Source organism: Suillus paluster, assembly GCF_016628075.1.
Source record: "Suillus paluster strain FC165 chromosome Unknown EDB91scaffold_1, whole genome shotgun sequence".
In the NCBI taxonomy this organism is placed as follows: domain Eukaryota; kingdom Fungi; phylum Basidiomycota; class Agaricomycetes; order Boletales; family Suillaceae; genus Suillus; species Suillus paluster.
The window spans coordinates 693,831-708,523 of NW_024537561.1; the positions used below are offsets into that span (position 1 = coordinate 693,831).

The 14,693-nt window shown below is 49.3% G+C and overlaps 4 protein-coding genes across 4 annotated transcripts; 2 read left to right on the top strand and 2 right to left on the bottom strand.

Moving 5' to 3' along the window:
- Positions 1-441: 441 nt before the first annotated feature.
- EDB91DRAFT_1092650 (fungal-specific transcription factor domain-containing protein) lies at positions 442-4,651 on the top strand. The gene is made up of 13 exons (XM_041316749.1): positions 442-533; positions 598-922; positions 984-1,569; positions 1,632-1,843; positions 1,896-2,431; positions 2,484-2,578; positions 2,626-2,775; positions 2,836-2,960; positions 3,016-3,242; positions 3,290-3,409; positions 3,463-3,715; positions 3,775-4,023; positions 4,077-4,651. The coding sequence occupies exons 2-13, from the start codon at positions 697-699 to the stop codon at positions 4,226-4,228; spliced, it is 2,931 nt and encodes a 976-aa protein (XP_041184261.1). The 5' UTR covers positions 442-533; positions 598-696; the 3' UTR covers positions 4,229-4,651.
- Positions 4,652-4,931: 280 nt separating this feature from the next.
- EDB91DRAFT_1076469 (uncharacterized protein) lies at positions 4,932-8,238 on the top strand (the record flags this gene model as incomplete). Its single annotated transcript, XM_041314869.1, has 8 exons — positions 4,932-5,036; positions 5,079-5,544; positions 5,566-6,252; positions 6,484-6,710; positions 6,799-6,880; positions 6,902-7,629; positions 7,686-7,790; positions 7,846-8,238. 8 exons carry the CDS (start codon positions 4,932-4,934, stop codon positions 8,236-8,238), a joined length of 2,793 nt encoding a protein of 930 aa, XP_041184262.1.
- Positions 8,239-8,462: 224 nt separating this feature from the next.
- On the bottom strand, positions 8,463-10,528 carry EDB91DRAFT_15328 (uncharacterized protein). The gene is made up of 14 exons (XM_041326252.1): positions 10,499-10,528; positions 10,298-10,456; positions 10,208-10,240; positions 10,138-10,157; positions 10,071-10,085; positions 9,976-10,014; positions 9,887-9,915; positions 9,810-9,823; positions 9,724-9,759; positions 9,506-9,565; positions 9,307-9,447; positions 9,021-9,252; positions 8,909-8,963; positions 8,463-8,853 (listed from the first exon to the last, which is right to left on the bottom strand). The coding sequence occupies exons 2-14, from the start codon at positions 10,368-10,370 to the stop codon at positions 8,650-8,652; spliced, it is 951 nt and encodes a 316-aa protein (XP_041184263.1). The 5' UTR covers positions 10,371-10,456; positions 10,499-10,528; the 3' UTR covers positions 8,463-8,649.
- A 1,380-nt stretch (positions 10,529-11,908) lies between these two features.
- Positions 11,909-14,464, bottom strand: EDB91DRAFT_1233262 (succinate dehydrogenase; the record flags this gene model as incomplete). The annotated part of the gene is made up of 13 exons (XM_041321084.1): positions 11,909-12,058; positions 12,111-12,228; positions 12,281-12,379; positions 12,436-12,740; positions 12,793-12,842; positions 12,891-13,190; positions 13,240-13,711; positions 13,757-13,834; positions 13,894-13,935; positions 13,992-14,015; positions 14,067-14,178; positions 14,229-14,284; positions 14,336-14,464. The coding sequence occupies 13 exons, from the start codon at positions 14,462-14,464 to the stop codon at positions 11,909-11,911; spliced, it is 1,935 nt and encodes a 644-aa protein (XP_041184264.1).
- Positions 14,465-14,693: the final 229 nt, after the last annotated feature.

The following is a 14,693-nucleotide window of genomic DNA, read 5'->3' on the forward strand; positions in this document are numbered from 1 at the left end:
CCCCGAGGGGACGAGTTTGTACCCCATACGTCAATGGTTGTGAGCGATCGATCAATAACGATGCGAACAACAGACTAGGCCGCGGGGAGCCGACCCTACATGTGTGCGAGGTTCTATTGTGAAATGTTCGTAGACGTGAACAAGCGCGTTTCAAAATGGATTCATGTGACTTTCTGACAGCTTGCGAACGTGGCTGCTGTCAACTCGTACGTACAGCTCTCTAACTTTGGCAAGGTTAAGCAGCATCTTGAGTTGACAGAAGGGTCAGAGTAGGCGCCGCATCAGAAGAACTTCCTGAGGTCAGTGCAGCGTGTACGCGGTCGTAGCCTCGTACGCGTGGTCTTGAGTAATATCGTGAAAGGTACAAGAATAGCTACAAGGGTACCTCTGCTTTAGATCGAGTCGGACAGCGATGGCATGCTGGCCGGGGGCTGAAATTGAGGCGGAGACTGAAAACGATGACACGGCACTCATCATCATCTACCCCATCTCAAGCTGTCAACCCTCCGCGCGTGTTTTGAAACGCAGTCAAGGTGCGCATAAAACAAACTATGGTCGGGGGATGCAGCGTACTGACAGAGTTTTCCGATTTTTCAGATATTTCGTCACCGGTTTTGTGATCACCGTAAGCATTAACTTCGGTTGTATGCTACTTCGGAGCAATTCAGGCTAGCAGTTGTTATAATCGGTTAACGAATGGAACCTGCTACTGTCCGGGACACAGCCAACGACTCACAGTCAGTGCCGCAGCAGCCGAACCCTCAATCTGCAAAGCCGTCGTCAAGAAAGACACGGCAGAAGAAACAAACAGATTCTTCGGTATCTTCGCGCCCCGCGCCGAACTCATCTAACGCTCGCCGACCGTCATCAGGCCGTCGGAACAACAACACTACAGTCGAAAATCCACCAACGACGAGCGCTGGTGCGGAGTCATCTTTGTATTTTTGATCGTACTTGCTTACATGCAACATTACTCCGTTAAGCCGCTCGCCCTTCAACCGATCAGCATCAACAAGACGCTGCACGTTTTCGAGGCATACCGCTCCCGCCCTATCCAGCCCCCCTCCATTATATGATGAATCATAATTATCATCCCATGAATCCATCCCCTTTCACCCAGCAACACCCTGCCGGGGGTTATGCCCCAACCGGATCTACTAATGGCCCTGGTATGCCTAGCCACACCTCTCAATATTATCCTATGCACCCTTCGTATCCTCCCGCTCCCCATGGATACGCTCCTTATTATCCTCAACAAATGATGATGTACGGCACCCCACGCCCCAGTACGTCAGTACCAGAACAACCGCAGCCATCCAGCGCACAATCTCCCGTATCCGTCTCTGCCTCTGCCTCCGCCCCCGCATCGGTTGGTAAGCGGAAAAGAAAACTGGAGCCCTCCCATAGCAAGGGAACCGTGGACAAGGATTCAGACCAAGAAGGCCCATCAGGGAGTGATGTTCCAGCAAGACAAACTACTCCCACTGCGACCACACCAACAGCGTCTGATTCAAAGAAGCGCACAAAAACACAGCGGGCTTGTGATAGCTGCAGAAGTCGCAAAATAAGGTGTGGTTGGATTTTTTTTTTGACTCGTTTGATCTGACTCATTCACTTTTTTCTTCTGTCAGATGCGATGTTCTTCCAGAGTCGGAACCTCCACTGTGTCAGCACTGCAAACAATATGGGTTTGAGTGCACGTTCTTCCTACCCATCACTGAAACGCGTTTCAAGAAGAAGAAAATGGAAGAAGAGGCCGCTGAGAAAGAAAAAGAGAAGTCCTCGGACATTCGACGAAATACGTCGTCTCCTCAAGCTGAATCAGGGGATCGAAGAGTTTTCGGTTCGTCTTGAACTTTGTCTCAGCTTTTCCCTTTATCCTAATGTGGGTTCAGGACCGACGGCTGCTGTACATCTTCTGCATTCACAACCCATTATTTCTTCTCGGATATACGAGTCTTATGATCAGCGTTATCACCACACCTGGGAAATATCGAAAAACGGCGACGGCGTAATTTCCGTCCAAAATAATCCTGACGAGGAAAAGCAAGTTTCCCATCCAAAACCCATTGATTTGCGACTCGAACCCGAAGTTATTCAAAACCTCCTTAATGCTTATTTCAAAGAGATTGCTCCCCTCTTACCTGTTGTATCGCAGGCAGAATTCCTGGCGAATCCTTCTCCTTCTCCAATTCTGTTGTATTCCATGTGCCTGGTTGCTGCTGCACGGAGGGAGGTGCCGCAGAGTGTCTTTGATTCGATTCGATATGCGGTTAATGGCGTGATCAAAGCAGAAGATGTCTTGTCTACGGCCTCCATCGCCAACGTGCAAGCCTTACTTATTCTCAGTATGGTGGGTGACAGTCATTCCCAATTCGTCCCAAACGCTCTTTCGGCACTCTGGATCCGGTTGGGTACGGCAATACGAATGGTAAGTTTTTGTGTTGTGTCAGACTGCTTTCGGTTTTGATTGACCGTATCAGGCTCAAGACCTGGGTCTCCACCGAGCAGAGTCGGTCAAACAGAGCGTCGAACTACGAAGGCGTTTGTGGGGCGCATGTGTCATTTGCGACCGATGGTATGCATTTATTGTGATGATCCTGTACATGCTGACTGTCTTTGAAGGACAAGTTTGACGTACGGCCACCCGTACATGATTGATGTGCAGGACTGCGATGCTAGGCTTCCTTCATCTGGCGATCCCAATGATTTATACATGGACGAACTCGTTAGGCTGAGCGTGATTTTGGGACGAGTGCTCAAGACCATCTACAGGTCCGTTCAACCTGTTTTTACTATTATTACTGTGGTATTCACTTGCGCGATTGTGTGTAGCCCCTCCGGTCTCATGTTCACAACGGATGATATGCTGTACAGCCTACTTTCCGACCTTGAGTCATGGAAGACAAACCTCCCAGAGAACCTACAGTATCGTGGTTCTGACACACCTCAAGATGCTGGTACGTGGTCGCTTACTTTTGGTGTTCCTGATCAAGGTTAATCATAATGCTCCAGGGCTCTTGCATCTTCTTTACTGCTCGGTGTGCATGATTTTCTGGCGGGTCTTCATGCGCATATCCTATGCTTGTCCTGCGCATCTAAAATTCGGGTTAACCGTCGAGACGTGGACTTCATTAGTCCAACTGACCAGCGAATCGATCGATTGGCTCGACACTCACGAGCGAATGTACGATGTTTGGTTGTTAGTCCCTTACGCGGCAACATCCTGCGCACTTGTTCAGGTTTGTTTTCATTTGATTCGCGTAGCTCTATATTAATTATGTTATAGTATCACACGTGGGCGAGGCGGCAAGATGCTGAAGCGGCTGCTAAGCTCAGAAAGCTTCGAGATTGTGTACGGAGATGGGAAGGTTCAATTTCTCCTGACCACATGTCCGCCCGACGAAAGGTAACACCCATGTTGCCATGCTACTTGTCATCATTAATGTTTTGTTTTTTCAGACAGCCGAGATTATTGCTCTTCTGTATGAGGCTACCCAGGGTCCGCCAGTCCCCGTTGATCAGCCCCCTCTGCTCAATCCCACTGGAGGCGTAAAGGGTAAGCGGGCTTTGAGTGGTCTGGAGTATAAGAAGGACCCCTCGCGTCCTGGTGGAGGATTCTTCGTTGCGCATGGTGAAGCTCGCAGAAATATAGGTGAATATGAGGGTACACCTCAGGGCACGATCATAACGTCATCTGATGAGGAATCAGAAGGTTTGTCAAGGCAGCGATCAGAATCCACATACATGGCTAAGCAACATTATTGTTAGCAGAGGCGAGCAAGGCTTCGCAATGCCGCGGCTCGTCGATGGTGACGATAACCCCACTTTCGTCTACGCGTGGTGATGGGGCTAGCTTCCCCAATATGAACCCAGCGTTGAACGGCGTCACGACTGACACGCCTAGTAGCGTGCAGGTCCTTAACGTGCTTGATGTTCCGCATGCATCGAATACGCTGGAACAATTTGCGATGGCTGATGTTGGTCTTCTCGAGGGAATCCCTGGAGGTATGTTTGACTGGGGTATGTCCTCTGTTTAGATCTGAAATACGCGATGGTGTTTAATTTTATGTTAGGTCAATGGGACTCGTTCTTTTCTCGGTTCCATCCGTCTGTCGGTGGAATTGAAAACGCCGGCGGACAACGAGCAGCAAATGTTACAACATCACCATCGATGGTTTCAAGTCAGTCTAGTCATTTGCAGCAGCCACCACAGACTCGTACGTAGCATGTCTACGACATCAAGCCGATTACAGTTGCAAAATGTTTTTTTATTGTGATAGACGCTTGTCCTTTACCTGCTTTTGTTCTCTAGTAAGCTAGTGTGTGCTCTTGTAATCTGTACGAACCTTGTGAACTTTTGAATGACATCGTATGTACTACACGCCACTGTATCTATAATGCGTAACGTCGATCGTAATCGCTATTTTTTCATTCGGGTTTCACAAGTCTCGTGTGAGTGGAGACTCGCTTGGAGAATGAAATCGAAATCTTGAACTTTGTATTCGTAGGTTGGTCTTAGGCGGTAAATCGCGTCAAGAGTCGGGTGCGATCGGCGAGCTGAACGACGCTCAGCTGTCTGAGTCCTGCATACTTGCCATGACATGGCTCATGGGTTGAACCATTGAAGATCGAATTTTTGACAGTGGGGAAGAGGGCGCTAATAGTAACCGTTTTGGTGCATAAGAATCGAAGTTTCATCCCTAGTCGTCTCTCTGGTGTTTTGATCCGGGATAGACGCTCTATAGCTAGGTTCTAAATTAAGTGGAGACAGTTGGCAGACAACATAAATGAATACGCTTGGTCGGAGCGTCAACTTCAAGTGTCAAGCGATGTGTGATATCTTTTTCTCTCAAACTTCCATGACATTTACAGTGCAACAAGCTAGTCTACCCTAATAACCGCTGGTCGTTTAGTTTTAGTGCTTTCTTATGGCACAAATTGCCAGTGGTCCACCAAGAATATCTCAACTGCTTCCTACAGTGAAATGTTCCGATTGCTTGCAACCAGTCCCGCTGGCAGAACTCGGTGACCACGTATGTCCCCCACATCCTCCTCCTACACTACTGTCTCTTCAGAAACCACCTATGTCTCCAAAATCAACAAACTCTCTATTACCACAAAGACTACAGAATCTCGTTTCTAATAGGGCTGCAAGCCCGCAACAGCAGCAGGCCTCGACTTCCCGCACCTCGCACCTTCATGCTCCCCCACTCAGGTCTTCCCAACATGATCCCTTTCAGCGAATACCCCCAACTGTAAATTATAATCAAGGTGCTACTCGCGCCAACAGCCCAGGTAGTCCTCGGACTCCCCCAATTCCACAATCTATTCTTCTTAACGGAGGCACCTCCACTAATAAGCCGCATGTTCGATTTCCAGCCCAATCCGCTCCAGACCGGGTCACTATTCCCGTGCGGAATGTCACTCCTCCCGTACCCGCCAGGAATCGCACCCCTTCAAATACGGGAAGCGGTGGTAACAAATCATCCCTTAGTGTGACATCCTTCCCCAATCCTTTTGAAGATGACGCACGTCAGCCGGGTACGTCTACGCCTGTAACAGGTCGCCCCAGAGCTCCATCATCAGCTCCAAGGGAAAACCCACCCGTTGTACCGCACGCGCCGCTCCCATCGTCCATGGTCCCTAGAACACGAACGCCCTCGAATGCGCCTTCCCATACCTCTATTATTCCCCCGAGTCTCACTCCGCGTCCGTCATTTGATCGCACACGTACACCCTCTACTCTTGCACCTAGGCCATCGTTGGACAAGCCTCGCCCCTCGTTTGACGCTCCCCCTAGACCTTCTTTTGATACGCAACGCCCTTCCTTCGACGTACGACGTCCTTCATTCGATGTTCCTCGTCCTTCATTAGACCATCCACAAGCCGGTCCAGGACCCGTACTGCAGCCTGCGTTAGTCCCGCGTCCACCACGCAGTACTTCGACTCTCCCTCCATCCGGGGGTGTGCCCTTTCCGTCGTCTGCCCCTGCGCCACAACCACCCCCACCCGCCACTCGCTCGCCAGTTCCAGAGAGCGAACGTAACATTGACACGAAATGCGGAGGTGAGGCCGGCATGGCTGGTGTTGGACGGAGGGGATTTGCAGCTGCTGCACGAGCTGCGATGTTTGCTGCGTCTTGTCCTCATCCTGACCCTAGCCAACACAGGGATCCTATGACTGACAGTCGTCGAGCAAATGCTCCCAAGTATCTGGATCTCAATACTACTATGAACCATGTCATGCGAGGTGAGCGCCTTCCTCCATTTTCTTCTTCTAATGTATACCTGTGGTGCATATATTCCCTTGGTCCCCCATGTAATCATCCATTCACCACTCAATATTATAATTCCGCGGCGATGGATTGTACAATAAGCCTGCCCTTCTCTATTCTTTTTTCTTAAATAAAGTATAACTGTTCGATCGCGTTTGTCCCCATTTTTCTTATTCAATATATGCTCATTTATTTTGCCTTTGCAGCTGCGATGACACCTCCGCTCTCTCCGAACTCGGGATACTCTCATTCTCCTGTCTCTCCTCACCCCACGTCGCCGTTGTCACCTGCTCACAACACGACACCGACCACTGGGCAGTTTCCGAAGACACAGTTCCCGGATCCTCATGATAAGGCTGGGATACAGTTCCACTCACCATCACTCAACCAGAAACTTGCTCCTCTTTCGTCATCGCCTGCTGATATCCATATTGTATCTCCGTCACGAACACCCTCACCTATTTCGAATCCTTTCACGCGACACCTCAGTGGGGAAACCGTGAATCAATCACCGTTTTCAGCTTGTCCCTGTTCGACTACCGTTTCTCGACATGTTTGATAAGGGACCTGTAGACGGTAGTGGCGAAGATTCTGACGATGAGAGTGTGTATACGACGCATACAGTCGAACAAGGGATGAGTCGTAGAGGCGACGCAGATCCCATGTCCCCATCGACTGATTCAGATGTGGGGCTGGCCTATGCGGATGATTCTGACAACGACACGCCTGTGGTGATGCCACTTGATATCCGCAAGTCAAACGCTATATCTGAGTTGAACAAGGTTGAATTTCCAAGTGTCGAAAATGGGCATCCATCTTCACCAGCTCGAAAGTTGCCATCACGGAACGCATCAGCTTCATCTGCTCCATCTTCCTCCACCTCACGAACCATCAATTCCAGCCTCACGCGCAGCGCCTCGGCTCTCACCCACACGACGACACGATCTACGGGAGCATTGGAACGTGCAATGGAAACGCTGATTGAGGAAGGTGCATCCATCTCGGTCCTCGCTTCAGGTTCAGTGCTTGCCTCAATGGCTGGGCCTTCTGGGAGTCGTGCTTCTGGAAAGCCTAATCGATCAAATACAGTACCAGGCCCTGTATCACCGGAAAACAGACCGCCGAAGCTACCGGCGCGGTCCTATACGAGTCCGCACCACCCGCACATACATTCAGAACGTGTAGGTATAACGGGTCAAATCGCGCGCATTCGGGAACAAGGTAAGGGTAAGGCAAAGAAGGACCGTATTTGTGCGAACTGTGATAAGAAAATTGAAGATGGGAGGTGGATCCAGATGGACGGCGGGAATGTCTTGTGTGAGCGGTGCTGGAAGAACAGGTATCTTCCCAAGGTATGTGTGATGTAGTTGATTATCAATTTCTATGTCTGACATCTTTCGTATTCTAGTGTCGCCGGTGTAATCTCCCCATTGAGACGCAGGCCGTGTCGTCTTCCGATGGTCAACTGAAGGGCAAATATCACAGGGATTGCTTCAATTGCCACAATTGTCAGGTGAGTTGCATGGTCTTCACGTCATTGGTTTATTTTTGACCGTGTCACTATGCAGAAACCGTTCCCAGACAAGGAATTCTACGTTTTTGATGGCAAACCACTCTGCGCATATCACTACCATGAGGCGAACGACTCGCTCTGCGCCGCAGTCTCATGTGGCCAGCCTATTGAGGGTCCGTGTGCAGTCACTCACGCAGGAAAGCGATATCATCCGGATCATCTTCTATGTGAGTTCGAGAACGGTTGCGGGGAGCGGCTGGTAGAGTACTGGGAGGTAGACGGTCAGATGTTCTGCGAGAAACACGCTGCATCAGCTGGGGCCAGCTGTGTATCCTCGAGAAGCGATAGCCCTGATGGCGAACGCATACGGGACGAAGGGCGCGCGATGAAACGCATGACGCGATTCATCGACCTCGGGGCTGTAGACGAGGTCGTTGACATCCGGTGAATGCGGACTTTGACATATGCATTAATCTTATTCTTCATTTTTTTCCCTTTTTTTACTGGACTATTGGCAAGTGTACTCTCATCTTCCACAGGATATACTACCCCTTATTCCCCTTGCAATTGATATACCACATCTTTCTTTTTCTCGGTTATTATCTCAATGGGACTTTACCATACACGGACAAGGCTTTTTGCATCTTATCCTTCTTGTTCGTTATACCAAGATTATAATTGATGTTCGACGATGTTCCGCCTCCAGCTGGAAAGCTGCTTGGCGGTCAGTGCGGCTTCGTACATGGGCCATTGCATAGATATTAAATAGCTTAGTACCGCAACGAAACTTGGAACAAAAGAAAAACCTCCCCTCCATGCAGAGTACCCAACAAAGGATGATGTCATCGAGTATTTACTGCTAGACACTACTGCCAGTTGACACATGCGTGCGCTCCTGGAAAGCAATTGAAGTCATGGTGATTGCTGCATCCCAGTCTGCCACGAGCTTAGCGTGATATTCTCGAACGCTAAGGATCAGGCGTGGTCCCAGCACAAACATCTGCACGACCGTACAAAATTCAAGAACACCAGAATAAATCTGAGCTTCCAGGGAGGAAAAGTCCTATAAAAATGATGAACCGTGACCGCAAGCAGAGGTCAGTGACACATCGACGTACCCCCAAGATCGCCGGGGACAGATAAACGAGGCTGGAGCAAGAAACAGCAAGAAAGCTAGCACGTACAGAAATTCAGCGGAAAAAATGAACCACATTCACTTTATGAGCTCACCTCGCAAAGTAAACTACGTGGGTTTTCATCAACACCGTGAAAAAGTTACTGATGCTCCCTCCTGCCGATTGTCGTCGCAGCTCACGGAAGTGTTTTACTGCAATCCAGACTGCGAGACACAGTGCGAGGACCTCCCATACAATTGTGAGCACCGAAGTCGTGATTCCTAGAGTTAGGGCATCTCCCTCTAATTTAATCCTGCACTGATAGGTGCCGAAGAGAATGAATTCCTCTGATATTTGTCGATGAGCCTCATGACAGTCTTTCATCCATAATTAGAACTTACCTCCTGAAATGTGCCTCATTGGTATTGCGGCGATCACCACGTTGGTGATGTTGATAGCCAGGAAAATGACAACGAGAAGTACGAGCATCTTTCTGGATTGCTGATACATGGCATACAACCGAGCGATCATAATGACTCGGACTTGCATAATGTTGCAGTCAAGACAATTTCAGTGAGGTATTGCAGCTGCGTGGCTTACCCCCCAGTATTATATTTACGATCACATTCGTCCAATCTTGTGCAAGCAACATAACAAAGCCTGATAAAACCAGTTAGTGATCAGCCTCGTGCACTCTAAACAAACTCACAGCTGTGGAAGTCATGATATCGAACCAACAAGTTGGCCAAGAATCTCACTCACCCCTACACGAAAGTGCAATTATTTGGACGGGAATGGCAGGCATAAGTGCACAACACTTACTACATCTGTGACCGGGATTGTCGGAACACTGTCTATATGCCACCGATCAGAAGAAACGAACAGTGCGTGTAAGGTGACATACGCAGTATGCTGACGCTGATTAATTTGTGAGAGATGGCTGATTAGCACGCCGACGATTGCTTAGTTTTCCAAACATACACAGCATATAGTATACCAACGTAGCGCACCTAGGATATTTTCCAGTCAGTAAACTTGCCGATCGCACTGATAACACATGAGCTACATACGCTGAAATACAGAAAAGTCATGAGGGACCAGTGTTGCCTCTGTCGCACATCAATTATATTGACACATTGTTCTTCTGACATGAGACACTGCTCACCCAGACCAGTTCGACCTGACGGGCTATTCTTAGTGAGGTGGTTGCTTCGGTACTGACATCAACTTACCTCTTGTCCGAATGTCAATACTGGAAATACCATAAGGATATCAGCGGTTTGTGAGTACTGCCTTGCTCACCCCAATCATACATCATCCCAGCAGAGGCGGCAACTGCAAAACCGCAGCCAAGGTTAGATCGAGATATCATCCGACTGACTCTACACGAACCTACAAAATAGCTGGCATTACGACTCGCATTGATAACCGGCAACCAACTAGGATCATCTGATACTAGGGTCATACTGCTAGAGGATGAGTATGAGGAAGCGTCGAACTTGGCGCATGCATGAATGGTGATGGGTCTAGATATACCACTATCTGGCAGCGCTTTTAAGGCCGAAATAAGCATCATACAGTTGATATCCGTACCTGCATTGAGCCCTTATAAGCAATAATTGGGTTCTCAATGGAATCTTGTGCACAACACTGCGCACAGAGCAGTGCCATTTGATCACCGCAAAAGATCGAAGACCCGTTCGCCATTTCAGTAACTTGTGTTCATTTCCGTTCTCCAGATGCTTGTTGCCACACTTGCGTCAGTTATAACTTGTTATAAGAAGTCCCATGTGACCGCTATCGAAAAGCCTGCGTCTCACATCCCAAATCCTGGGTTATCCACCGCGTCCAAAAATATTAGGGTAGCTGCTGCATCCCCGCTGAACGCTGTGCAACTTGCTGCACTGCTTGCGATGTCATCGGGTCCCATAAGCATCTTCAAATCATGTTGGCACCAAGGTTCCAGATAAGCATTGATTCATCGACAGCTCACCTGCTGGGGTGGTCCTGAGAATCTTAGATGACGAGACCGGATCCACAGTGATGAGACGAGTCTAACAAGTCGTGGATTCGAACTAGTTAGGCCCGGAGCAAAAGGGTCAATAACTAATAACTTGACCACGCGCCACGATACGTCGGTAAGTTATTTCGTGAAGAAACATGTTAGTGTTTCCTCGCTGAAACAACCTACTACCGACTCAAATTTCAAATTTCAGACTGGTGAACGTTAACTCCACGATCCAAGTAGAGCCGTCAATAGTGTCAAATAGACATCCGAATTCAAAACCAGTTACTAGTCCGAAGAGCCACCGGCCCGTCTATGACTCAGAGGCAAGCCATTGCCTCATAGACGGACTGGTCACTTACGTGTTCACCATCTACTGAGAGTCCTCGGGAAAACCAGTGAAGACATGTCTAAAGGTGCTGTGTATTATGTAGTACTTGTGTAGAGGGGCCTCTTCTCGTAAGAGAAGTTGAAATCGAAGACTGTACGCAGGCTTAATAATCCTAAGAACAGTTCGTCCCCGACAGCTTGGGGTGTGCTTGACCAGAACGGATTCTTATTTAAACTCGAACTGGAAGAAGAGTGTTATGCATTCAAGCTGGCTAAAGAACCTCGATTTACCCCCGCGACCAACCGAGAGAACCCCTTCTGCATTATCACTGCAGATGATCCAAAGTTTGTTTGACGATCGTCGATCGACGCGTGTACATAATTCATGATTGCGACGGTCAGTGTCTTGCTTCTAGACTCGGATGTGCAAGGGAGGGGGAGATACAGACCCAGATTCTCTCTGCCTTGGATGCATCGTTGCTTGTATTAGTTGACACTGGTGCTGAAACGGCCTCTAGACCTGCAGGAGTCTCTACATTATGTGCACATTGCAGGCTAGGCGGATGTAGATGATCAAGAAAAACTGAAAGTTGCGTTTCGTTACGTATGTACAGACAACGGACAAAAATTTAGACCCGTTCAACGATATAATCCATATAACAACCCACTCAATATATACGCTTGAATGGTGGGATTGGCTTGCATTCATTTTCATCGAGGGTCTTGTCAATGACGCCGCGGTACTTGAGAGTGACGTCGGGCGAGTTGACATTGTCCTGCCATGTGAGGGTATGCTTCATCCAGTTGTCATCGTCACGCTACGGATTCAGTTTAGACAAATCCACTGAAGGGCGTGGTGTAAATACCAACCTCAGGGTAGTCCTCACGAGCGTGAGCACCTCGGGACTCCTTACGAGCCGCAGCCGCAGTCATAGTTTGAACTGCGCACTGTAGGAGGTTGCGCAGTTCAAGAGTCTCAACAAGATCACTAAGATAATAGCGTGAGTGGGGAATCAGCATCATATAAACAACGGCCGTACGAGTTCCAGATCATGCTCCTATCCTTGATGCTAACATTGTCAAATGATTTGTATATTTGATGGATCTTCTCAACACCTTCGTCGAGACTCTGCTGCGTGCTGCGAGGATCGTCGGTATCTAAGGCTTTTGTTCGCATGAAGCTGGTGGAACGCACCGGAAGAGTGCGGCATCGGATTGCATGGCTTTTTGCATCTCCAGCCTTATAACGGCAGTAGGTTTTGTGCCATCCGAATTTCTGATCTGGTCCAAAAACTCTACGCTCTCGAGACCAGCTTCCTCAGGAATAGCCTTGTGGGGCTTTCCGGGAGTAAAGGTCTCCGTGATATGACGAGCGCACGCGCGACCGAAGACGACGAGATCCAAGAGGGAGTTTGCACCAAGACGGTTCGCGCCGTGAACGGACACGCACGCAGCCTCACCAGCTGCATACAGACCAGAGATAGTCTTGTCTTTTCCATTCTGATCACGGCTTATGAGCGGAGTGCGGCGAGTACAACTAGCGCAAACTTACCTCATCAACAGTCAGCACCTCGCCAGTGTACTTGGTGGGAATACCACCCACTGTCGGGAGGTCAGCTACAGTCCAGACAGCACAGTAGAGACGCTAACTGTTGTAATGGACTGTAGGCAGCACTGGGATAGGCTCTCTGGTGACATCGACTCCGGAGAAAATAGCAGCAGTCTCGGAGATACCTGGCAACCTCTCGTGGAGAAGTTCGGGAGGCAAATGGCTGAGCTGGAGGTATACGTGGTCTTTCTGAAGCCCAACACCACGACCTTCACGGACCTCCATCGTCATCGCACGAGATACGACATCACGTGAAGCAAGATCCTTGGCAGTGGGTGCATAACGTTCCATGAAACGCTCACCCTCGGAGTTCAAGAGGTAACCTCCCTCGCCACGACAACCTAATGCACAGTCAGCCACAAGGCGGATACCTTACAGAAAGAAAATCACCCTCAGAAATAAGGCAGCCAGCACCATAGATACCGGTTGGGTGGAACTGAACAAACTCCAAATCCTGCAGAGGAAGGCCAGCGCGAGCAGCCATTGCATTACCGTCACCCGAACAAGTGTGCGCACTCGTGCAGCTGAAGTACGCACGACCGTAACCCCCTGTTGCAAGAACCGTTTTGTGAGCCCTGAAGCGGTGGAGCGTACCATCCTCCATGTTGAGCGCAATGACTCCAACACACTCGCCATCCTGCATAATCAAGTCCAGAGCAAAGTATTCAATGAAGAAATTCGTGTTGTGTCGGAGCGACTGGCCGTAAAGGGTGTGGAGGAGAGCGTGACCGGTACGGTCGGCAGCCGCAGCACAACGGTATGCTTGGCCGCCTTTGCCATAATTCAAAGACTGGCCACCAAGAGCACGTTGGTAAATCTTTCCATCCTTGGTGCGGGAGAATGGAACACCGTATTTTTCAAGCTAGGCGCGAGATAAGCCGAAATAATATGTAAGATATAACCCTACCTCCATAACTGATCCGGGAGCCTCGCGGCACATATAATGAATAGCATCCTGGTCACCAAGCCAGTCAGAGCCTTTAACCTGTGGAAATTCAGCTCAACTAAACGACTCGAGTGCATAACATATCAAAAGACACGAACCGTATCGTACATGTGCCATCGCCAGTCGTCTTCCGTCATATTCTACAGGTAGCTCAGTAGTGAGAAGAGCATAAACACCTCAAGATACTTATACTTACGCCGAGAGCAGCATTGATACCACCCTTGCACGTAATATGAGTGTGTTAAATGCTGCCGAACATGGCGCAACATACCTGTGCCGCGACAGTGTGACTCCGGGTTGGGAATAGCTTGGTGATGCAAGCTGTGTTGAAGCCAGCTTCCGCAAGACCAAAGGCAGCACGAAGGCCAGCACCACCAGCACCACTAAAGCGACATCTCAGGTCAGCTGATTTCTCATCTGGAACGCCACTCACACGACAATAGCATCGTACTCATGCTCGATAAGAGGATATTTGCCTGAAGACCAGGACTAGAAACCCGTGAAAACACCGGGAGATGACAAGGGAGCTGAGAGATATACTTTGACCTCCTCTGCCTTGACTGGATTGGTCCCAATGACTCTCCTGACGGGGAGTGAGTTGGAAAAAGCACGCCGAGGACGAAGCAGAGCACTAGAGGGCACCGCCTTGGACACTGACTTCCTGAACATTGATGGTGCTGTCGGCGGCGGCGGCAGCAGCGAGGAAGAGATAATGTAGCGACTCTGATGGGGTTGTTGACGTTCGTAGGGCAATGGGAAATCACGCGTCGTCCAAGTTCAGGTTCCGAGTGATGTATCTTGCCGAAGCACCTGCGCACAAACGAAGCTTGATGCGAATTTGAGTAATAGTCATGAAAAAGGCTACTGTACCAGCCTGCCAGGATTATACGAGGCTCTG